The sequence below is a fragment of the Buceros rhinoceros genome, unplaced genomic scaffold, assembly GCF_000710305.1.
Source record: "Buceros rhinoceros silvestris isolate BGI_N320 unplaced genomic scaffold, ASM71030v1 scaffold1112, whole genome shotgun sequence".
NCBI lineage: Eukaryota > Metazoa > Chordata > Aves > Bucerotiformes > Bucerotidae > Buceros > Buceros rhinoceros.
In genome coordinates this window covers 104,057-130,352 of record NW_010399327.1, presented here as the reverse complement: position 1 = coordinate 130,352, position 26,296 = coordinate 104,057, and the positions used below count along the sequence as shown (strand labels likewise).

Genomic DNA, 26,296 nt, shown 5'->3' with positions numbered 1-26,296 from the left:
TTTCCCTATCAGAAAAAGATCCTCAGAAAGATTAATCACAACACATACCAAGTCCAGGGAATACCAAGTTCAGCTTTGTTGGTTCATTTTGAGGTCAAGTGAAAACAGACATAAGGCAGTCCACAGTGTTTTAGGACATGACTTGTAATCCACCTGTCAATGAATCAGTCTTGGTGATAAGGGAAACCTACACTCATCCATCAGAAGTGAGCTGCCATTATGGCCAGAGTTCTGGGAAAGGCAGAGTAAGACAGACCTCCTATCAATAAATGGTTCTGGCACACCGGGAGTCGGTGATGAACACTACCATCCTCATTAATGAAGGGCAAGACAAGCGAAATTAGTCCTTACTCTGAAATTCTGGAATTACTGCCATTTGTAAGACAATTCAATATTCTCAAACCCAGTATTAGGCAGAATCTCCTTTCCCTCTAAGGTAACAGGAAGTGACTGCCTTACGACCTTTTCTGCTAGGATTAGAGGAAATAGAATCTACAGCTGCAGGGAAGGACCTCTTGTCAAAGCAGCACCTCAGAAAAAAAGAACAGTCAGTGATGCGAGATGCGGACGCATATGAGACCAGACAAGGGAGCTAGAGAGTCCGATACCTAACCTAGACATAAAAAGGTAACACCTCAGTCAGAGGAGTCAGAAATTGGAAGGAGAAGGTGAAAGTAGGGCATGCCCAAGCCTTACACAAATTCAGAGAATAAAAACACTTTGGGAACTGAGGTTGTGCAAGCCATGCAACCAAAGCAAAGTAAGTAATATTTTCCCTGGAGAATATCTGCTGCAGCGCCTGGAGCCCTGGATGAATTCGAATACAAGGTCCTATGGTTTAAGACACAATATGCTTCTATTTGTCAAAAAAAGAGACATCAGTTACCATAATTACCTTTTTTTGGCATAGAGTAAGTTAGTTATAAATGTTAAAAAGCCCAAAGTTATACTCAAAAGTAATAATTTCTAATGCAAAATAAAACAGAATAGGGGAAAAAAGTATTTTAATAGTACATAAACACCACAAAACAGGCTGAAGCTTGAAAACAATTCTGATAGCAACAACCAAAGACATGTAGTAAATTCTATAATCAAACCATAACAGCCAAAAAAATTCCCCTCACTCTTTTTTAATTGAATTATATCACTTCATGTCTGATATTGCATCTTCTGCACTATCACCTATTTCACTACAAGAAAAAAAAATTATGAAAAAATTTGCTGTCTTCTGCAGACTAAGTTACACTGTATCTTTACTTGTTTCGATATATTTATTAGACACAGATTTATACACCTAGTTCAGCTATCACTGTATCTATATAGTCTGCAGGTGTAAAGCCATGCTATAACAGCGTGCAAGTCAAACCACCCGTCACTGGCTTTCAACTGCGTGCAAAAGGGAAGATCAGCTGTTGTCGCACAGTTGAATTGCACTTTAAGAGTTATCCATAACCCCTTCCATTACTTACCTCCCAAACCAAGACCATCATTATTAAAAACAGAAAAGCTAGTAGCCAGCTTCTTACTACCTGAAATTCCGAACTCCTCTTTGGAAACTACATTATGTTGAGTTATTAAAAGTGATTAAGGTGAGTAAGGTCAGTGCCAATCAGAAAGGCAGAAAGTACTGCCAGGGTCGACTGCTCTAGCAAAGAGCTATCATGCATCTTGCAAAAAAGATGCAGCACATTTATTACTTTTTTTGCAAATGTAATAGGAAAACCAGAAGCTGCGTAGGACAGAGAAATTAAGCCAGGGGATGAATTACACTGCATTACGTGCTTCATACTAACATTCTGTGTGGAACCTTCTACGCTGGGATGTGACACTATAAGGTATTTCACAGAAACATTGGCATAGCTCTCGGCGTGGGTCAACTATGAACTGCATGAGGGGAACCAATTAAGCCGGTTTACAGTCTTCACCAAACAAAGTGTTAGAAAACTACCACCACCCCACAAACCCAACGCACACGCAGCAAATGGGGAAGTGAAAAAGAGGCTCAAGTAGCAACATCAATACCTTAATTAAAAATTGCCAAACAATTTGCAACACCACTATAAAGGTCACAGTGCATTAAGTGTATCCTTACACAAAAGTTCAGGCTTCCTCCACTTTTAAAGCAGACACAGCACCAAGTATTCCAGCAGGAGTGCAAAGCGTCTTAGATGCACTGAGCACCCACTTTCCTTTACAGGCAAATCCTAAGTAATTCCCACCCTTTTATTCTTGTTAAGCCCTGTCCTCTCCTACTGCTCCCCCCACCCCTGAAATCTGGCAATAAATTCAGATTTCTCTCTTACTACTACTACAGGCTATCGGCCACAACACATTTATATTATTGCCCTCCCCTTGCCTTTGCTCTTGGTTTGATGGCTTAGTTTTGTAGGTCAACTTATTTTATTTCCTGATCTTCCAGCATGGTGTTTCCTTTACTCACCCTTCTCCCTTCCAGACTATGTCTTCCCCTCATCTATTGTCAGCAGATTCCTGGTGCTTCTGGTGACAGCTTTATACGAATGCTTTTCCTTACCAACTCACTGCCTGTTGCCACAGAATTCGCTGGGAGCAGCAACATGCAGCAGCTTTCCAGAGAGAAGAAATAGCAAAAATATTAAGAAAAGAGAGACAAGAGAAAGAAGAAGGAAACACAAATTGGTTTGCCATGAGAGATTAACAATAATCCTTCCTCAGATCAGCCAGGCTTTGAAGCATCTCTAAATGAAGGAACAAAGGGTGGATTGCGGGGTCTAAACTCTCCAAGTAATTTGCAATTGTAAAGTAGACAACAGCCTGGGGGAAACCATGGCGGAAAAGATGGTTGGAAGTTTGCTTGGTTAGGGTGGGTTTTTTAATTTAAATTCAGGTGAGAACAGGCAACTCACCAAACATACCTCTTCTGTATGAAGGGAATAAAATGTTACAATGCATGACCTACTTATAAACCTAAGGCACAACAAGGCAAGTATCACACTGTATTTCTACATTCTACTTTATAAACTTCTATACTGGCAAATTTCTGAAACAGGGACTAATGCGTATTTTCCAGTGCCTTAAAGTGCAGAAGACACAGATCAAAGAAAGCTGCTAATGAATGCCTATATGGATAACGACATTTCATCTAGAAGACACTGCTTATATTCAGAACACAGCTATGGTGGCAATCTGAATTAGGAGGAACAGGCAAGGAACTGAGTGCATGAAACACTTCTTTCCCCCCCCCCCGAACCAGCTGTGGCTTTAAGGCAAATAATGAACATTTTGATAATGTACTGATGGCAAAACTATACCAACATAACTCCCAAAACAATCTGAAACATGCTTCCCTTACAGAAAGAGTAACTACCTGCAGCTCTACCAGAGCAAAGTGGTTCCAGTAGAATCCAAGGAAAATAGATGGCTGTACAATGCTAATTCTGTAGCTTGAGGGCAAGTGTGTATGGACACTTACAGCAGAGAGGAAAAAGAAAGAATGCAAATGCTTTGGTTAACATTAAGCTGAGATTGCCATTGCTGCTCTGCCTTAAAGGGGGAAAAATGCCCATACAACTGCAAGCACTACCAAGGAGGACTATTCTATCCTGTTCGCCACCATAATTATCAGTTTACATCTGAGATATGGCTGTGCTAAGCATCCTTGGAGAGAAGGGATTTTCAATCAATACATGTTTATGACATGGTGCTCAAGAAGTAGAAAAGGTAATTTGCCCATCCTGGGCTATCTGGAGTTTGAATCCTGTGTCTACATAAACTGCTCCGTAATTTTGTGATTGACGGGGGAAAAAAAAAACCTATCTGTGTTCTACTATAGAGTGTATGTAAAAATAAAATGTATTTATTTTTAGTATTTGGCTCTAGATAGAAGTGTGAAGCTAAAAATATCTTCAGGAAAAAGGTTGAAAAAAGTTTATGGTGCAAAATAATCTTAGAACAGCAAACTTGGGTCTCCACTGGGAACCACCCCTGGTGTGGGCAGCAAGAGCCAACCATGATCCAACTCTCTACTCACCCCTACAGGAGTACATGACAACACAGGGCATATGTCTGATCCACACAGAGCTTTCAAAGAAAATGAGGCATCAGGCAGACGCACGCTTACAGACATGAAAACCAACAGCTTAGCAGGGCCTCAAAATGGCACATATGTGAAACATCACCTTCCAGTTTCACCGTATGCATAGTACATCTTAAAATACTGACATGACAATTGAGCAGTCAGGGCTTTGTGAGACACTTCGAATCGGTGGTACAGCCCTTGCTCTCTTTGCTTCTTTCACCACTCTGGCCATGCAGTCCCCTCCTAGTGCCAGCCAGAAAGAGAAGGTATCTTTGCCTTTGGTGCTCCTCTCACCACACTGGAAGCTGTAACTCTTTTCGTTTTTAAATGAGGGACAAGAAAAGGGTACGCATCACAAAGAATTCTGCCAGAAAACATCATGGTGACAACAGCTATCATTCAGGAAAAAACAAGCTTTTCCTTTCTTGAAAACAAATACCACAAAAAGTATTCTTGCTATCCATCATGTATTCTTGCTTAAAGCAAACTGCTGATATAAACAAATCTTGGAATATCTGACATATCTTGACCCACAATGGAATATCCCTCCCCGGGGAAACAATGCAAGCAACTCTTCTACCACAAAGAAGTCACAATCACCTTGTTGACTACATAACTCTGTAGAGATCGATCTTACACAACTAACACCCGTGTGTTATAAACATCAGCAGAAACTGGAGAAACTGAATCCCCTTGTATTTCCATCTCCCCTAGACTCAGTACGGTATTTACTAGAGCTCAGCGAAGAACTGCAATACAATTTTAGAGAGGATACTGGGACTTAAAGAATTGGTTTTGTTCCAATTTGGCACAAAATGAAAAACATTTTGAAATCTTGCACAAACAGAAAGGATTGTTCTCCACCTCACTCTGGGATGTACAATTTATGAGAATAGCCTAAAACCAAAGCAGAGTTCAACAGCCAATGCTACTTTTCCTGAAGCTGTGAGAGCTACCACAGCTACACAATGGCAAAGCAACCACCACCCTTCTCTGCCCACAGGACCCAATGATGCACGACTGCTGAACTCCACCCAGGACATTCTCTGTTGCTGACATCCCCTCTGCCATTACCGCAGTGGCAGACCTTTCGGGTTTGTTGAGTGTTTTTGTTAAGGCAAGGCCCTCTGAGTCATCAGAACTAGAAGGGGAAGGGAAACTGATTTGGGGTGAGAAAATAGAGGAAAGAAAGAACGTACCATTCACAGACTACTCTGTCATTGTTCAGGCTTGTTACAGAGGTAGCTCTTAAGTAAACGTCATCAACAGGTGAGTGAAAGAAAGAAACTGCTTTTGACAAATAATCTAGATGCACATACCATGCACTTCCCCCCACCCCCTACCCCCGCTTTCAAAACAAAGTCATTAAGCACTGATTCTAACTAAGCACAAATCCTCACGCCATCAAACTTTCCAACAGAGCAAGAGAGTCTAACTTCTGATGAAAATTAACAAATGCCAAAAATGCAATGTTCCTTCAAACACCTGAAGTTCCTGAAACCTCTGGAGAAAACCAACACTTCCTTCTTTTATTCTCTGCGCTGACATTATCAATATTCTGCTAACCCCATGTTCCTTAATTAGCTAGGCCTGTTTTCAGAGACACTCCTGGTTTATACCATCTACAGTTACGTTTTCCACCCATGCACCTCTTTTCATCAAATACATCTTGTTAATCCTACCCACTACAACTGGAAGTACAAGTGGATAAGGAAAGAGTAACTTCAATCCTCTACTGAAGAAACTACATTTATGTAAAACACCTGTAAATCTGGAATTCTTTCAATACTTATGAGAATATATTGTTCTAGCCAGTGAGTACCCTAATCAGCGGTTCATTATTTCATGTGTGCATATAAAAATCAGACCCATTATATGGCTATCTATATATTCTCATGTGTTACACACACCTACACATGTATTTTACACTCTTGCTCCACCACCAGAACAGGTCACTCGGGATGCCACTATGGAAAATATTTGTAATGAATCTTTTCTCCAGACCTGCTCTTCCCATTTTCTTGGCACTGAAGGCTAAAAAACTTTGCCTTGGTATGTTAAAGTTCATATGAATAGCAAACCAGAGAATTCGATTCAAGTTCAACTTCTGATTTAAAAAACAAGTTATCTTCAGCTTTTTGTGTATCACACCTGAATATGCATTACAGAGATAGGACTAACATGGTAATGTCAATTTTTGCTAAATGGAAATCATACTCAAAACCAGAATATCTACACATGTTCTCTACTGAAAGTGAGAGACTGCACTTTCTCTGGAAAACAGGCATTGCATTTGTTAAGAAGAGATTAACAATTGTGCTCTTAGGCAACAGCATCTGGGCACACACTCATTACACTGTATTTATCCAAACCCTAAATTTGGCCCTGAATTTTAACACTCTTGCATCTACGTGTAGCTTAACACTGTCTTAACACTGTTAAGAGAGACTGGTTTTATTTTCATACAGAGAAGAACTTAAGATAGTAATTACCTAAATAAAACACATTTAGAATTTTATAACATGTTACAGTAAAACGTATTAGGTTGCTTGCAGAGAAAGAACATTTCTTTCCTACAAACATTCAAGTAGCCTCTAAGCTCAACTACAACCTATAAACAACAGATTTTTGTAGCAGAAGAAAACAAACACAATTATATGTATTTTCTAAAAATCTTGCTTGCCACCAAACTGAAAAGAGTTTCATTTGCACAGTCATACTAGTGAAAAAACAGTCACTTAATATTCAGGTTACTTACAGGTTTGTTGTCCAGCCTGCAAGATCTCTGCTGTCCATAATGAGGTGATTTCCATCCAGGAGCCCAGGGGGGCTACTAGAGAAGGCAGGTGTTGGAGACTGGGAAGAAAGAGAATCCATGCTCCCAGTTGGGGTGTCTTCTCTGGGACAGCTGTGACTGTCAGCTAGAAAAGAGAGCACAAGTCAGAACAATGTTAGAAGAGCCTGCTCATCAGCTGCTTTGGTAATAATGTCCTGAAATATGAGAAGAAACCTTACTGTCCCATCTTCACAGGGTGTTCTGGAGGACAAACAACCCTCCAGCATTTCCCCAAAAGGTACCATTGCACCATTTCTCCCATCATTGTCCCAGGCTACCTTCACAACACAATGTATTCCTGGTCTCCTTTCAACATGTGTTTTATGTGGATAAAATGCTAGGTTTTGGGAGTTATTTTTAGACAAATGCATCACTTCAGATAACAAAATAGTTCAGGACATGCGCACTTATGCACCTCTAAAAACACAGTCTCTACAAATCATTTAATACACATTTGAGGGAATGATTGCTCTCAAGTACCATAAGCACAATCGTATCAAACACAAAACAATGACATTTAGAAAGGTCAGAGTAAGCAGGAGCTCTTGAACAAACATGCAATACCGAAGAATGTTAGTTTTATTACTACTTTTTAATGGTGTTACATCTAAGAGAACTCATTGTATTCTGGTCTACTATTAAATTCTTGTAGGCTACTCATAGAATATGACTCAGGAGGCAACACAACCAGGTATAATTGTTTAAGAAAACATTAAAGGAACATTCCTATCCCATGGACGGGAAGAAAACATTATCAGTATGTCACAGCACTCACTGCAAACCATGCTGACGTATTTAACCAAACAGCACGTTCTTCACCAAAAAGCTAACTTTCACCTACAAAGCTTTTCTCGTTAAAATTTTTATTTAAATGTCAGCTGTACGTGTTAGAAATTCTAACGTATGAAATGAGGACAATTGCAAACATTCAGTGTCCAGCGCAGCTAAGCCCACAGTCTCAAGTGGAGGCTGTGGCTGTTTTCAGAAGAAGGGTAATTTCCAGCCACCCTTTACAAGGCTCCCTGCATCTCTTCCTTTCGTCCTCTGTCCGTCCTGCTCCCACCAGCACCCACAAACACAGCCCACAGCCCTGCTAAATATTACCACCACAGAAGTCACTCCAGAGTGGACTGGATACCCTTGACCCCACAGTCTTGGTAAAAGAGTTCTGCTCCTTCAAGTCCAAAAGCTTTGGGGAAAAAATGAGCAACTAAGTCCTAACATAGCATCGTAACAATGTGATCGAAAGCTGTTACAGTATGGGGCTTGCTTGGCAGCTTTCTCTCTTATATACAGTGCTATAGAAGATGAAGTCCTGCACATTATTAGTAATTTCAAATGAATTAGTGTCTCAACAGCAAACAGCTGAGCTTAATTCTACTCTATCAAGCTAAGCAGTACTGTTGCAATGATTTTTTTTTATTTATTGGGGGTTTTTCCTTAATTAATTAAAAAATGCAACAACAATGAAATGTGGACAATGAAAAGCCATCTTCACTCCATAAAAATCTTTCTCAACTTCATTACTGCCTCAACCCGTTTAACTCCTTCCACTTCAAAAGCCAAACACTACCAAAGTACTTGCATACTTCCCCAGCCATCTTATGCTCACCCTCTCCCAGCAAGTCTCAGAGAAAACTTCCCTAGAGACCAAATGACATACAACTAAAAACATCGAAATTATAAAGGTGATCGTCTTAGCAGCTGCTAATTTAAGGAGCTAAATTAGCCCATAGTAACGGAGTATGATAAGCCCTGAGAAGGATAACATCAACCTGAGAAAATGAGTCACTCGCGCTCCAAGTCAATCCTGCTCACCTCACACCTCCTTGATGTACCCAGGCCATGATGCTGCCACTCACATTTACAGGACATGAGAACCACAGGAGTGTCAGGGAAAAAAATAATTAATTACATCTCATTTCCAGATGTATGTGTCACAATAAGAAAGATCTGAGAGATTAGACAGTAGTACTGTAATTTTACTTCATAAACAAACCAAATTCCTTAAAAGTAGACTCTAAGCCCTTTTAATTCACCACAACCCAGATTATCAGACTACATACACTGGATTAGAAGGCCAAGTTTACCTCAGCCGTTCACTTAACATTATTAAAACAGCAGTAGAAAGGATTGTTAATCTGTTCTTCAGTATCTTGAATACGACCAACTCACCGCACCTCCCTCCAGAAAGCAGAGGTTCTTCTGTTGAATCACTTCTCAGAGCACATTGAAAAAGTAAAAAAAAAAAATACTAAACACTTTGGTAACACAGCAGAGTCTGCGCTGGAGAGTGCAGTATACAGGCAATTGCAGTTGACATTACCATAAATGAAACTGTGTGCTAAATCTTTCCTCAAATTTTACTTCCTTCCTGAGCCAGTGTTTTCTCACGGTCAATATTGCATTGCGCTCTGAAGAGTAAGATTGGGTTTTGAACACTAAAAACAAAGAAGGTATTTAAACAGGAAAACACCTGCTGAATTCAATGGGATTCAGTGAACGCCCTCTAAAAATACATTCGAAGATACTTTACACTTCTGATGTTTTCAATTAACTGTTTCTGTAAACAAAAAATATATTTGTAAACAATACCTTACTCAGAAAAGGGCAATTCTGTATAATTGCAAAAACAGATGACTAATGATCATTTAGCACATTTTCATGATTGAAATCAATATATATTCCAAACCTAAGTTTTCAAAATATAGCATCATTGCTCTAAATACAGCAGTACAGAAATCTCACCCTGTATGTTGGTATCAAAGTTCTGCTAACATCAGAAATTACAGAAACTCCTGTATATGGCAGAGGCCATAGAACTTTATCTAGTTATCTCTCTATTAAGCTCAATAACCTGCTTTTTCCATCTCGTGCTGGACCAAACTGTATCTTCCAAAGAGTCTTTGTTTGCAGACATCAGCAGATGATAAGGGTAATGGAGAATCAATCAATTAACTCACTCACTGATAAAAGCATGTACCTTCATTTTGTTATGCTTTATTTTCAGCTGTGACCCATGTAATACGTTTTGCTAATAATTAGAGTATCTCTCGTATCCAGTTTTTGTGCTGTGTGAAGGTATTTAAATAATCTCCTTTATAAGTTTAACACTACATCTCTCACTGTAAGGGATTTTGCAGCTTCAGAATCATGGGCCTGTTTTATACAGCTGTTACAACTTCCCAGAGTTCTTTCTGACCATCATATATCAGAGCTGAATTCATGATTTTTTTTGTTGTGGTCCCACAAGCGCCACACTGAGCATTACTTCCACCACTAACAGCTACTCATCAATCCCATTTGTATATCCAAGGCCATCGGGTTTTTTGCCATGGCTTTAAATTAATCGTTTGTGATGAGCTGATTGCCCACTGTGACTAGCAGACTTTGCAGAGTCACTGCTCTTAAGGATGTAGTCCTCCATTCTGCAGCTACAAGCTACATTTTTCCTTTAAAAATCTGTAAATTTATTTCTCAGTACAACCAAGCTTACTTGGTTTGAATGGGCACAGCTTGGCACATGACCACAACTCTTTTGTAACTGCCGTGGTCATTATTTATATATTATTTCTCTGTATATAATACATTGTTTATATATCATCAAGGATTTGTCTAACTACTGCTACTGTATTAGCATCCCTCCAGCTTCAAATTTCTTCAGCATGCTACTAAGTGGTTTAAAAATTAACATTGCGAAGCTATACAATCCCATGACCAGAGAACTTTTTTTCGGGTAAGTTAGATGGCTTCACATTTCAAAATATTCACCTTGCAACAGGCCTACCTGTGAAGATTTCTGCTTGATCCTGCTGATTATAAATCCCACATGAATTTTCATAGCTGAGCTCTTTTTAACAATTCTTCAAAACTTGCAACATATATTGACTGCTATGTCCTCTTTTTTCCTCCCCCTACCCTTTTCCTGTATTTTGCTTCGCAGAGCCAGTAAAGATCCCAGGCTGCTGCAGATTAAAGTCTTTATGACACAGTTTGTTAAAGAGTGTGTTAATGACATTTGATGTAATTGAATTTATGGTCTTCATTTTCCCTCAGAATTCAGGAGCTCTCTCATACTGATAGCCTCATTTTTGACTGTATCTCTCCTCTCACTCCTCTTTACCTCCAACACTGTTCTCCAGTGAGCAGCATTGTCAGGTTTCTAACTTTTATGAAAAGGCTGTCTGCCACATTGAACTGACAGGTCCTTTCGAAGAGGAGCTCCAGAAACTTTCTATTCTTCTACCACTTGAAATCTAATGAGCTCTTACACTACAAAATAGGGAATATTGATTTCTTGATCATTTATATTTTTCTTTGAGCATACAGTTTGGTGGTTTTGGTGCCTTCATTTTCTCTCCCGAAAAATGTCGATCCCCCTCCCTTTTCTCTCCCATTACACTCTTATCTTTGGGTGCCAACAAGTGCCAGAAGAGATGAAGGACATGAAGGTTCTCAGTATAAAAGCAGTAAGTCTGTATGACATCTTATGAATTTTTGTCAGCACTTCAGCCATCAACTCTTCACCTTTTCTTCTTTATATTTGTGGGAAGCCTCTGAGTGCTTTCACCCTTCAGCTTGGTCGTTTTTCTAGAATTGCCACCAAGCTGCTTCTTCAATTCATCTCCTCATCCTACGCAAATAGGTGTAAGATCCAATTTTAATCTCAGAGTTAAAACTTGTTTCACATTCTCACCACCTTTTGCATACTATTTAAATTTTTTGACTGCTCAGATCCTTTTAAACTGTCATCTAAATTATCTTCTTGTTTCACTGTTCTAATCACAACACTCATCTGAGCTCTACAGCTTTCACTGTGCCTCTGCAACAGATACCCGTGCTTTGCCATTATGGCTGTACCTAGCCCAGACCAGCCCTATCTAGAAAATAAGGTAGCTTAGGCTGACCCTAACCATTTACTGGTTGTGTCTAACTGGTACTACTTACCATTCAGTTTCTAACCCAAACATCCTTCCTCCTTCCACCTCTCCTCCTTGACTTGTGTAACCCTTTTTCATAACGAAAAATTCCCACAAGGTAAGGAAGTACCAATACAGAGCATCACCATTACCTCATCTAGCTTCTCTCTAGCAAATACATAACCCTCAATCCCCTTTCCTTTTGTCCGGGTGAGCCTCGCATAGCAAAGGCTACCAGGCCCTCCATACCACAAATCTGAATTCAGCTTCTAAGTGAGTTGCCTCTTCCCCCCTGCTCCTTTTTCCATCTCACTAGTCTGAGAATACTTTTTATTGGCATCCAAAGTTGAAAGACTTTGGCAGTGTCAATAATCAGATCCTTACTCTCTAAGTAAGAGAAACATTTGTAATAAAAACTATGAAAACCAGGGAGCTAACACTATCAGTTACTTGCTTGAGTGACAGAGATGTCTTTCAACTTTAGCCTAAGTAAACTAAAGAATTACACACTTTACTATTAAAAGAAAGACTAATCTTTAACATCAACATTACAACTGACATCTATCTTTAAGGGTAGCCAGAGGATGAAAACAGTTTATGAACGTAAATGTGTCTGGAGTAAATGAGGAATGCATGACTGTTACTGTTGAGACACACAGAATGGGCAGAACAGAACTGTCTTACATGTTCGAAGTGCTCATTGGATACACAAATTGTGACAAAATAAGATGATAAAAGATATGTCTTATTCCACTTCGCCACAGTCACACAGGTCCAGTTCTAGAAAAGGGATGATGGGGAGAATTACTGAGGAGAGTAAATTAAAGATGCTGCAAAATCCCTATTACCACCTTCAAGTCTGACATTTTCTGCATCACAAGACAGGGAAGCAGCAGCTGCGCTGCTGTGCAGCCACCCATCCTCCCCTACAAGCATCGCAGCAGCATCCAGCTCTAAGATAACAAACATTCAATCACCATAAATAGTTAACTTCCCACAACAGCACAGAAGTTTAACGGAGCAGAAAGGAGCTTTGCTCTCATGTTAATTTGCGGGTATGCACCATGTCTTCATTTTGATAGCAATCTCATAGATCAGGAATAGAAAAGGCGTATGACTGTCATAAATATCCTCTGCCAAGTGAGAACTTAGTTTCAAGTGCTAGATCCTCAGCATCCACAGAAAACAGGCATGAAAAATATAACTGAAGGTAAGTTGTCTCACAGTTAATAAAACCTGAAGTGATCCCACAGTACCTTCGTATACCAGGGGATTCAGCCATTCCTGGAAAGCTAGAATTGACTCTAGTGGAGAAAGCTTTATGTGACAGTCACAGGGATCAGAGGACTCTGCAGTCAAGATAGGCCTTTTCTAGATGCAGAGGCTGCATTTTTTGTTCACTATTTACAGAACAAATCACAATGCAGAAATCACGCCAAGCACTAGGTGAACTCAGACATTCTTCCAATTCTTCAAATTTTTTAAGCTTTCTGAATCAATGAAGTCAAGTCATCTGCTTCTGAGTAAATTAAGAAACTATGTTCTTTGTTAATCACATCACCGAAACTGGTCAACAGAATTTATTAGTCACCTCCAGACTACAGAAATTGTGCTATTTAAACACATAAGTTTGCTAGCTAAGGTGAAATCACATAAAAGCAAGCTAATAACGATCTATTGTTGGGTTAAAAATCATCATAGAGAATGCTAAAACTAAAGAAGAGAGTTATTTCACAGTTCCCAAATCATGGGTACTTTGGAGGTCAGATTCCTGTAAACACTCAAAAAAATAGCTTTATATTACCGCATTTCATTATCAAAAGGTATCCACTATCCTCATCCTGTAGCAAATCCTATATGCTGCAGTACTGCCTTAGTATGCAGTTAGATCTTAAATAAATTTAGACATCACAGACTCATACACCCTGAAAGAAATAGAGCTTTCACAGAGCAAATGGACAGCAGACGGTCCACATGTCCATCGGTTTCACGCCACCTTTCAAAACACATGCAGTAAGAAGTAGAACTCTACACCATGTATTTTTTTTCTCACAGACAAAATAATTAACATAACTATTACAGCTGACTACATATTTTTCCTAGATAAAGACCAGCTTTGATATAGGTTTCAAACGTGAGCATGTACAAGCATGTGAATCATAGGGACAACACAGCTTTCCTGTAGAGAGAGATTTTCCCAACTCCATAGCGATTCAAATACATCAGAAATAGGAGGAAGCTGCTCTAGACAGAATTTGCCTGCAGACTGGCTGGCGCAACTCAAGACTCATAGCCAGAAAGGTGGGTGTCTGAGTTGGTGCTAGGAAAAGGAAAGAATCATAGAATCACAGTATCTTCTAGTTGGAAGAGACCTTTAAGATCATCCAGTCCAACCATACCCCCTGCACTGCCAGGGTCCCTACACCACGTCCCTCAGCACCACATCCACACGTATTTTAAACACTTCCAGATGGGGACTCCACCATCTCCCTGGGCAGCCTGTTCCAAAGCTTCACAACCCTCTCTGGAAAGAAATTCTTGCTAATAGCCAACCTAAATCTCCCCTGGTGCAACCTGAGGCCATTTCCTCTCACTCTGTTGCTTGTTACAGGGGAGGAGAGACCTACCCCTACCTCACTACAACCTCCTTTCAGGTAGCTGTAGAAAGTGATAAGGTCTCTTCTCAGCCTACTTTTCTCCAGACTGAACAACCCCAGTTCCCTCAGCCATTCCTCAAAAGACTTGCTCTCCCAACCCTTCACCAGCTTGGTTGCCCTTCTCCGGAAAATGTGAAATACTCTGAAAAGTTCCCATCTGCAACTTAGCTAGGGTCGAGTGGGGTTTGGGGACCATGCCCCTGCCCTCCTCCTTTGTGATACATTTTTGTTTATTTCTAAAATGCAAGCAATTATTTCAATAAATACCTCCCCTACTTCAGGTCCTCTCTCAAAAATTAGGAGAAATACTGCTGGATTACTACTTTAACCAATAAAATCCCAAAGACACAAAGAATCGTAGGTAAGACTTCCGCTGAGCAAGCTGAAACTAACAATGAATAACGAATTCCAGTTTATTCCTTAAGCTGTAGAACAACAGTTCAAAACAGAGACATGGATCCAAGGTTGGGGTGTTAGTTTTTACCCCATAATTACAGTTTGAAGCACAACAGAAATCAGATACAAGCATGCAGAGGGGTTCCTCTTTTGATTTGAGTATACTATGATGACAAGAGCAGTATCTAACCTTAAAGATTACTCATTCTTTACCAGCACATTCTTGGCAGGAAACCACACATTACCTCCAGCCTTACCAGGCTGGCCAGATGCCACACATTAAATTCACGGCTGAAAAATGCAGTGATGAACTGAAGCTACTTCCTGAAAACTCTGACGAATACTAAGATAAATAGACTGTCCCACAGTTTTCATAGTTTTTTGGTAGCACTAAGCGTTTTGAATCTCCATGTGTCCACGCATCATTTACCCACGGTCCAGACCTGTACTGAAACCTACTAGCAGAACAGCTCTAGTATAATGAGTGAGAACCTTGAAAAACCCAAGCAGATCAAAAGGGGTACAATACTATAATCAGGGCTAAAAGCTCCCTAATTCAACAGCACTTCTTAAATGGCTTCAAAAACTCCAAAGTCCATGAAAATATTCTTCCACGTTTCCTTTTCTGTTGCATTGGCAATTCAGCCACTGATCGGCTGGAAAACGTCTCCGTAAGAGTACTTCTGTCACCAAAAAGGTAAAGTGTTTAAAAACCCTTTTCCTGAGCTGTCAAACGGAGATTGACATCATGGTGCGGTCTCCTCTTCTCTTGTTACTTGGATTACTTCACTTGCAATTACTTCCCATGAGCTATTAAAAGGAGATGTTTCCTACCAATAATTCCACAGCCCATGGTGGTACTTGGATAATGACAAAGACCAGCCGCTCTCCCACTGTGTATGTGACGGGTCTCATAAGAAAGCTACCCTGAAACATTTTCAGGGTGCTGCTCACACTCGGCTGTGCCTCCTTCCCCATTTTGTTTGCCCCTCTCCTTTTGTCACAACAGTGACTTCAACAGAAGGATGAATGGAGCTGGATGCCTATGACCTATTAAAAAGACAACTGAAAACAAACTAAGCGGCCCTTCAGGAACTTTTCGCAGCTGTTTTAACTGAACATCCAGGAGACATGTCTGTTGAGGAACTGGCTAATCTTCCATCTGATGATTTAAAACGCACCAGCAATTACGAAGACAGATTTTGCTACCTCAGTGTAGTTAGGTCAACATTTTCTTCCATGCCTTCCATTATTCTACCACTATCCATTCTTCTGACATTCTGGGGTTAAATGTCTAAAAATGTATTTTTTTTTTAACCACATCTGGGAGGGCTCAAGATTGGACTCAGCTGCATTATGGAAGGGAGGCTGCGGAGATGGATCGAGAAGGCTGTGCAGCACACAAGCAGAACCAAGCAGCATTAATGGCCAGGAAGACAGACCGAGTGAACGCATTCATCATCAGTGAATTTGCATCCGTTACAGACCAACAGAAACTCACTTGCTCAGTGGGATAACCAAACTTGCCAGGCATCGTGCATCTTTTTCCTTGCAGATTCCCACTAACATGGTCTCTGAGGCTAATGTGCTTGGCCCCAGTCAAATAGTCTTAGATGAGACTGCAACTCTAGCCAAGGTAGTCGCACCACTATTACTTCTCCATGATAGCCCTCAAGTACTCCTTCAACCCCCCTGTTGGTTCATCAAGTTCCAAGTACAGCTGGGAAGGAAAAAAGTGATAGCATTGTAATTCATCTTGCATTAAGTGCATCTTTCAAAAGAAGAAACAGAAATAAACAGGAAAAAGAAGAGCAAAGACAAGAAAGACTTCTAGAAGGCAATGGAAGGAAAATAATACCAAATGAAAACCGCTGACACAGCAGGAGCAAAACAGGAAGAGGAAATCATATTTTCCTAACTTGCATGTTAGCCTTTCAGAAAGTTCACTGCCTCTCTCCTCCAAGATCTCCTCTCCTCGTCACCAGTGAAGGGAAGAAAGATCATCAAATGTGAGGAAACAGCACAGGCAGCGAAATGCACGTTCTCATCCTTATGAAACGGACTGAAGAGCTGAACAGCTTCAAGTCTTCATTCTCCTTACACCCTTGTGTGCTGGGTGGGAGCATTTACTTTCAACCAACAGAGGTTGGCCAGGGCACAGCTGGCATGTAGCAAAGATACGTCAGTGACTCCCATGCCTGGGATTAATGGCTCTTAGCATGCCAAATTGGCCTTCTTACAGTATTACGCGCCCCTGCATGTCCGTGTGCAGAAGGTGGAGAATTTAAGAGATGAAGGATTATTAGAGGAGATCAGAGATTTTAAATAATGCCTGGCCTCAAGAAAGACTGACCCTTTATCCTGAACTCCCCACACCTTCTTTAAAATCCAGATTTTAGTTTTAAGTCTCTTCAATTTCCCTTTCCCTGCATCTCTGACTCCTGTTGTGTGCATGTGTTTACTTTGAACATTCCTGCAGCCCCTAGATTTCATATACTGAAAGCAGAGAAGCACTGGCGATGATACTGAGGAAATTCTCACACCAGCCATGAAGATTTGACAGACATCATCTGAAAAGCAGTAAAAGTTAGAAGATGTTTACTACATTATGGCAGTTAAATTAGATTTCATATAATTGTGCGGCAAGCAGGTTGTAGCAAGTAGATTACTCACAGGTATAACAACGGCCAGACAACGTATATTTTGTATACAAAGCATGGACCACAATTATTCCATACCTCCAAGAATATAAGAACCTTCCATGGACCCAAATCTTTCCAAGCAGAAGTTGATTATCTGATAGGAAACTGGGACCCTATACAGACCCACTATTACCTAAAAAAAAAAGCTTCACCTTTCCTGGCAGTAGCTCAAAAAGACTTTTACTTTGTATAGCTCTCATCCTACTCAGAGCCATCAGGCGGAAAACACTGTGACAGATCACACAGAATTGCAGGAGCTATTCCTGCAGCAAGATGAAATACCAACTATCTTAAATTCTACATGGCAAACAGCAATCATCCCGATCTTCCCCTCACAACTAATACTGGTGCACGTATTTGGTAACAGCATAGCTGCGTGTTCTGCTCAGCTGTTAACAATAGCTTTGTAAGCAAGTGTATGGCTTTTGATATGCCTATGTAGCTGCTTTTCTTTCCATTTCCCCTACGATGTGCCAGGTTACAGAAACACTTCCAAGCAGCAGATTCAGAAATAGAAAGAGTTCAAGGCCAGGTTTCGCACCTGCAACCTTGCAGCTCTGCACGGTTCCAGCCCTGAAGACCAGTCTCTTTATTATAAATCCAAGGCTGCTTCTGTCACCCAGTTTTATGTCCAGTAATTCCAAATTCAGTTTATGGGTTTTTTACTTATTTGTTTGGGGCAGGAGGGAATGGGAGGAGGAGGGAGAGGAAATACCGCACAGAAGCTACGTAACATTACAAATACCGCATTTTACTTTGATAAAGTAATTTAATTGAATGCCACAGTAGCTCACACAAATTAATTTATCACCCAATTTAAGACACCGTCTCATTCCAATTCCCACCAACTAACTAAATAAATACATAAAAAAGAGCTACTCCTATTGAGCACTAACATATCATTCATAGTCTAGCTTTCCTAAATGCTTCAGAGAGCAATACGAGTTAGCACAAAGTTTTAAAGGGTTAAGTAGCAGTTCTAATTTTTGTTTTAGAATTCTACATAAGAATCTGTTTCCTAAAGCACTATAAATATCATATTTATTTTACAGCAGCAGCAGAAAGCTATTGCAAACATCCCATATGCCTCCTGAGATCCAGACTGGAAGGATTGGAGACAAACACCTTAAAAACAAAGCAGAAAAGCCCCCCCGCATGATACTACTGTGCTACGTCCATCTACGTGCCAATAAGAAATTTTGACACCTAGAGGGTGTTCGATAGAATAAGTCATCAGCAAGCACTGTGGCTTAAGTAGTATATTTGGGGTTGTTTAGAAAACAAGTTGTTTTGTACTTGGACAAATTGCCATGCAATACTCCTTTCTTGACTCCAGGTGTGATTCATGGAACTCATGCTGACTCTCCGGTCATCTTGGATGGGCTCATTACACTGCCTACCTCACACAGGACTTTTCTTGCCATGTTGCTCTAGTAGCCCTGCAAAATAGTTTAATAATGTCTAAGTTTTTTGGTATAGAAAAAGATTTTAAAAAAATAAAAAACTGTTTATTTTGCTACAAAACAAGAAAGGGATATAAAAAATAAATTGGGAGGGAACAAAACTGTAACTCTGCATTGCCCTCTAGAAAAAATATAAACAGGGCTCTCTTCTGATATATACTGACTGTCCAAATGGAAAATAAAGATACATTTTTAGAAGAACAGGATAAACAGCTCCCTGTTTGGCTAACAGTCTTTCTCTCTCTGCATAGAGAGACAGAGAGAGAATGCAAAGTCATTTGTAGACAGCCGAGACTACAAGTCACAGGAGTTTCGGCATTGCTATTTAATTCACTCTAAAAAAATTCATTCAGACAGTAAAATGGGGGGGGTGGGTGAGCGGAGAGGGGCAGGCACAGAATAAAAGCTATTTCCAGAAAAATCCCACGTCTTCATTTTGGAAGGTAAGAAAATTCTGGAAATTATTCTAGTGTAAATCTCAGGCAAATCTGCATTTTGCTGAAACAAGAACTTTGGGTTTAGGCCACATATGAAAGTAGCTCAGAGTTCCTCATTAAGCCTAGTTCTACTTGAGATGTCAAAAGTCTCCAGAGTGAAAATTTAGTAGCTGGCTTACCACAGAGGAAACAAGTTGAAAGAAAAACAGACAGTATCATCTCTGACTTCAGTTTGTCTTTCAGGAAATGAAGATCCTTACAGTAGTAAATATTAGAATTGTTTGCAAATAGATTTAATCATCTAATTGCTATGTACAAGGAAAATCTATGCACTATCAGAACTCAGCACAGATAATTACTAGAAGGCAAAATAAAGATTTTTATCAAACTTAGTGTGTGTTCTTCAGCTATTATATCTATCAATATTTATGTCACTTACAGCCCTTTCTGGGTGGCTGCTGCATGTATTTTGTGTGCAGACAAGAAGCTTCCCAACTGCAAACATGCTTTTAAAAAGAAAAGCTGGCCCAAACCCTGCATTTCCAATTCAAGCAGTGGATTCTGAAGCCTGTTAACTCCCTGGAGCAGCTGATCGTTAAAGACTTGTTTCCGCTTTTCTAACAATTTCCTGGTTTGCATAACAATCCTAAAAGAAACATACACAAGAAGTTTTCCAGCACAGAGAGATTTTGTCTCCAACATACTTGTAGTTTCAAGGCATAGAAAATATTTATATATAATTATAATAACTTTAGAAATATATTTGTCAACAAATATATTTACATATAAATATGTATCAGCTACTTGGTTTAAAACAAGATGATAATTTTGCCATATCCAGGAAATACAAAACACTGGCTTATGCCTGGTGCTTAACTCACGCCATTGTGAATAAAGAGGGGGGAGGGAAGGGGTTTAATTTCCTGTTAAAAACACACACAGGATAAAATCTTCCAAAGAGCAGTTATAAAACATGCATTTGTTCGCCAAGAAACTAGGTAAATATGGAAAGAAGCCCAGGCTCACTTTTATTCTCCCCCACACACACACCCCTTTCCAAAGAACAAAGTCACTGAAGGCCACAGCGCATACTTGGAGGCGCTGAGCTCTACTCAGTGTCTAGATAATTAATCAGCCTGGCTGATTTATGCACCCTGTATCCATCGGGGTAGCTCCTCAGGTAATGCAACGATGCAGTTGGGCTCAAGGTACTGTATCGCCACATATACATCACTCGTGCCAGACACCCATCGTACCAACTACTGCCTACCTTACTGGTAACATCTGGCTAAACACAAACAAAATAAGTATTAGCAGGACCTATCAACAGCCAGTTTCTAGCAAGAACAGACTGAGAATACCACTACCTTCAGCAGCACTGAACACACTACAGAGGATAGGTTTTTTGGAATTTGCAAGGGGAAATGTTATTTTCAAATCTCACTGAAACTCAGTGCCATCCGTCCTGGACCACACCTGCAGCAATTCAGCCTTCATCACATTTCTAGCATGCATGACAACATATTAGGTTATTCTGCAATTCACCACTACAGAAGCACCAAAAGAAGCCCCAGATTTCTGTATGGTATTATAACAATTACAGCCTTCAGCAATCCCAGTTCTCCTCTTTGTTGAAATGCCCAAATTAGACAAGAGCATGGACTGTATTTAGGAGAAATTGAACATTTGTAACAGTTTTCAACACTAACACTGTATTCTTAGATCTTACAATAAAAATAATCCAGCAAATCCTTCCTGTCTACTGTATTAGGATCAAAGTCAGGTCGCCAGGACACACCTTGCAGCGTGCAATTGGAGAAGTTGTGGTAATTGCAACCTGCTGGGATTCACATTCAAAATCAGATGTAAATAACTCTGTGAGTGGCTTCAATTTTGTTTTGTTTCTCAAATGAAGATAAATTCATTATTGCAGATGTAGCTGAAGAGCTTTCTTTGCTTTTGGTAGTATATTATTCAAATTAACACAGCTTAAGCTTTTTAAATAGATGCACCTCAAACACCTTCTAGTCAAGGCATTTAGTTTCACATTTGATGCAAGAAAAGAAAGGCACAGAGATTACATATCTCTCTGGCGAATCAAATCTAATGGCAGGCCTGTTGGAATTCTTGCAGATCCTTTATAAAGCTGGCTTTCAGACAATAAACAGTCCTAAGTTTATTTCTAAAACCTGAACTTAACAGCTGTTGTAGATATTTGTGCTTTTCCTTTAAGATATCAATCACTACTGGCTACCGATTTAATGACAGTTCATCAGAGAGTCTCATACTACTGCATGAGCTCAAAACCTTCCTGTTTATTTTCACTTGCTGATAAATGGACTTTGTGCCCTGATCCCATGATTCTTCGTGTAAAAAGACAATGGACTAACAATATTAGGAGGGGAAAAAAGGAATAGGGCGGGGAAAATCTGCAACACAAAATGAGCCCTGACTTGCCTTCTCAGTACTGTACGTACCCTCAAGCAATGAAATTATGTTTCTGGCCAAGTCAGAATATATAAGATGTTATACGCCCTTTGCCTCATGGTACGTTGTTAGTGCAGACTCTGTGCAAAGGCAAGCTTATTTGTTTCCTTTGCTTCTCAACAGTAAGGCAAGTTTATACGTATTTACTGCTAGTTACATCAAGGTATTAAAGATTCAAGTGAAGTAGTAGTATTCTCTAGTGCAGTGGTGACCTGAGCCTTTAAGCCAGATGAATTTAACTGTAGAGTGCATTAGCTCTTCCCATAAAAGATTTGCTTTAATTTTAGTTCTCCATTTATCTTACGGCTGTGTAATCTTCAGTAGAGGTCAAAGAGATTTCCCCAAAGGAAACAGGAGCTGCTTCTTTTTTAGAGAAAAGCATATTTAAGACAGTTCATCCTACTTTTAAACATATGTCACAGGGCAGTACTCTCTATGTTGTCCTGTCTCTGTATTCTCCTTGCTTCTTCACAGGTTCCAAAGCAATTAAACAAGCATGCATGTGGCATGCGCACACAGATACAAACAAAACATGAAGTGCAAACACCTACTGAAGACAGGATACACAGCCCATCTGCTAGAAAGACTGAAATTACTACTAATATCTTACCATCATCCAGCTCAAGACAGAGATTGTAAACAGCCAGAGGCCTCCTAATACGTTGTCCTTGCCTTCTTGATTGCCTTGGTGGGGCATTTGGAGGAGATACTGACACAGAGATTGGCTCAGGGAAAGCAGCATCAGGCAGGGTTTTGAAAATCTGCAATCAAGCACACAAAGGGTGTTAATTATTTATCACAAAGAGCAACCTGTGTAATGCAACTGTAAACCATTACCAAACAACATTTGTTTTGGATTTCATTCAAAGCAGGCAGGAGCCAAAAATCCATTCCTTCAAGTTTGGGAGTATGCTGTGGGTTTTTAATGAGTGCTTTTAAAATAAATAAATAAAGAGATAGATAGATAAATAAATAAATAATGGAAATAACAAGAGTGCAAGATCACCGTCTACACATTGGATTAACTGTTTTGCAGCTTGGTTAAAGGCAAAATATTTGCAGCCGTGCTTGCCAGCTAGGATGGGAGGGAAGAGGAAAAGGGAGATCCTAACTTCATGAACACAGTAACCAAAAAGCTTTATAGCTTCAGCTAGGATCTCTAATTTTGACAGAATACCCATTTTAATCTTCAAAAATTGTTATATCATTACCATATCAGCCATTTAAATTGGTTTTTTTTAATTAAAATGCTCTTTAAGAAAGCAAGAGGAAAATTTTGAGGGGAGGGGTTTTTAGTGAGAGATACCATAGTAACGTACCATGTGAGAATTTTTTCAGTTAATTACTGCATATTGAGTCACGTTTATATTAAATTATGATGTTCACGTAGATGCATATAAAAAGAATTGCATTTCTTGTCACCATTTCATCTTTTGAGTTACGACCATTAACGCATCACCACTCCACACAAAATATCACATCATTTATCTCTGGATTAACCAGCAACGCAGACTTGCTCAACCTGATAGTACTTCTACTTTAACTGTCACGTACAAGGTCCAGTCTAACGATGCTGATTTACTTCTAGAAAATTATCAGTAGGCTGATGTACAACTTAAGAACAGCCTTTTACAAGTGATCATGGCAGATTCACATGAATAAATTAGCTTAATATCTATTTCATCAAAAACAAACCAGCACATAAAGAAAAACAGCAGCTGTACAAGAAAAGCCCTGTGTCTGTACAGCACCTTACAGGAACGCAACACGATAATGTAACAAAAAATACTGAAACAGCATATTGTGTTCTTTGACTCTGCAACTTTACATTGCCACGTATTTATATAGGAAATATTGCAAAGACTCGCAATGAATCTTCAAAGGAGCAGCTTTTTGTGAAGTAGAAATTCAGGTGGAAAGTATGAAGAGATGCCTCGGATAACACATTTTTTAGACTTATTTTTTTATATTTATTATTATTACATGTCATGATTTTTGGATGTCAGGTGCAGCATGAAGCTAAAAGCCAGTCAGGCTACTCTACAGGTGAGAAAACCACCATAAGCATGCTGTGGTAAGGTACTCAAGACGTCATGTTCCAAGTATAAGTAACTCTACACGCCACCCTACCCTGGCCTGTTAATCCTGAATATTAACACGTGTAGGAATAAAATGACCCAAGAACCCTTACACCAGCTTATAGCCACTTAATCGCCAATCTCCTACTGGCAGGTAGAAGACTGTGCTGATATAAAATAATCAGAAACACCATTTTCTACAAAACTCATGGAAGAATGATCGCATTGCAAAACTGGGCAGCAGTGGGCTGGAAGCCCATATAACATGTGCAAAGGAAAGCTCCAGTGGAAATACTACCTTCCTTCCCAGCCAGCGCATGTTACTGCGGGGGCAGTAACATGTAACAATGGAATTTGAACCGCCCCATACCGGTGTTAAGAAAACTGACTCCCAGTCCTTCAAACACCTACGAACAAGGGATTACAAGAGAGTGCCAAAATAGAGCAAGGAATTCTCTAAAACCAGTATGTTTACAAAGAAGAAAGGAAACAGTCCGACCAGGTTCTCCCCAGTACAGACATGGCAGCACTCTCCGACAGCGACAAAGCTCTAATTGTGCTCAGAGTGCTAAAGCCCTTTCATAAAACATGATGCAATACATAATAATGAAATCTAATGTTCACCTACATGGCACTTGGCTAACAGTACCACACTGCCCCCTTATGTGTAAATACATGGCTAGATTGAACAGGTTAAGGGATAAATATTTGCTTCTGAAAAATTCAGAAGTACCAAAACTTTAAATGCCATCTTTTCCATGGACAAAGTGTCGCATTCGGGCTCTCTGGTAAACAACTCTTTGCTAAGAGGTTTCAGCATGTTGCTTACTACGCCACGTTCCACATCTGTGTTTATTTGTATAGCCTCATCCACACATCTCAGCTGAAATTAAAGATGGCGAGAAGAACAAGTATTCTCCAGAAGTACTTGGTAAGAGCGGAGCTTTCTTGTATGCGTTTAGGTAACCTGCACAGGCTGCAGCAAAGCTCTTATGTGTTTTTCACTCGTCTCTCACAAATAACCAATATACTATTCTAGAACTATTAGCGTGAGGAACTAAGCATCACAAAAGCACAACCAAGAAAACCATAAATGTTATCCTTAGTCAATGATATTCAGTGCCAGACAGGCAACAGGATAATGAATTTGAGACAGGTAGGAATCCAAGTAGACTTCTAACTGAAAGTAGCTATGAAATGTTAAACAGTTGGTGGTTGGTTCTATTTTATGGGGGCGAAAACCCTAAGTGATAAACAGGAGAAATAACAAGAAAGCAACGAAGTCAAACTTCAAACAGTCACACTCCAGCACATGCTAGCTAACTTCATAGCGATACCGGTGGCAGGTAGTCATGAGCTGCACAGAAGAGTTCTCTCTCTCCTAATAAAACAAAAGTTAGGGGTACTGAGTCCTCTCTTTCACTGTCAGGATAAGCATATCACCCCTACTTTTAATTATTTAGCAGCAGAGCTGCACACAAATGTTTCCCAACATGCTGCTCAGCACAACTCAGTGTTACCCAGTCTCAGCGCTGGGCTGATGGCAGGCAGTTGAAGCACAGACAAGACACTCAGGCAGGCATTTGGCCCATCCCATATTTTACCTCATTCTGCTCTCATCTTCTTGTTAGAACAGGTAAGTAGGGAAATTTTACTTCTAGGATAAGGTCAGAAGTGGTATATTGCTTTCTAGCAAGCAGAGACCACCTCCTGAAAGCTCCTGGGCAGCATAAGGCCCCGGTTCTCCTTCTCCACGCTCACTGGGACCAAGGCAAGGGTCCACACAAACTCCATCCTCTCACTCCTGTGTTTCTCCGATGCAATGTTGTAAGCTGTAGCACTTTCTTCCTTGTGCTTATATTCAATACCTGTCTCCACAGAGACAAAAGGGATTCCTGAAAGTATTTCGATATGAACTAGAGAATGCAACCTCTTGACTATCTGCAAACTGATGCATGTAGAGCACACTGAGACTTATTGTCACACTCAGCAGTGAAACCACCAAGTATCACGAGTTGCCGTGCAAGATTATGAGACACACAAAACCAAACAAACAACACACCCCACCCCCCAAAAACCCCCCAAACAACCACACACACAACCACCACTAGAAAGATCACTAGTGGGTTTTTTTATATAAAAGAAACAGGAAATATCTTGCCCTCATGTGCTGCACAAAACAGCATATTTCAGGTAAATTTTGTTCTTTCAAGCAGCTCATGTTAGTGTTCATCCCTACTTGGTATTTTCTTTCTGTCTTTTCA

The 26,296-nt window shown here is 40.0% G+C and overlaps 1 protein-coding gene across 1 annotated transcript in view; it reads right to left on the bottom strand.

Annotated features, from left to right (window-relative positions):
- Positions 1-26,296, bottom strand: part of ARHGAP10 (Rho GTPase activating protein 10) — a 146,561-nt gene that overhangs the window by 16,211 nt on the left and 104,054 nt on the right. Inside the window, exons 19-20 of the mRNA XM_010131407.1 lie at positions 22,565-22,715; positions 6,816-6,978 (exon numbers count right to left, since the gene is read on the bottom strand). Of these exons, the coding sequence (XP_010129709.1) occupies positions 6,816-6,978; positions 22,565-22,715 (314 nt within the window). The remainder of the gene's footprint in view (positions 1-6,815; positions 6,979-22,564; positions 22,716-26,296) is intronic.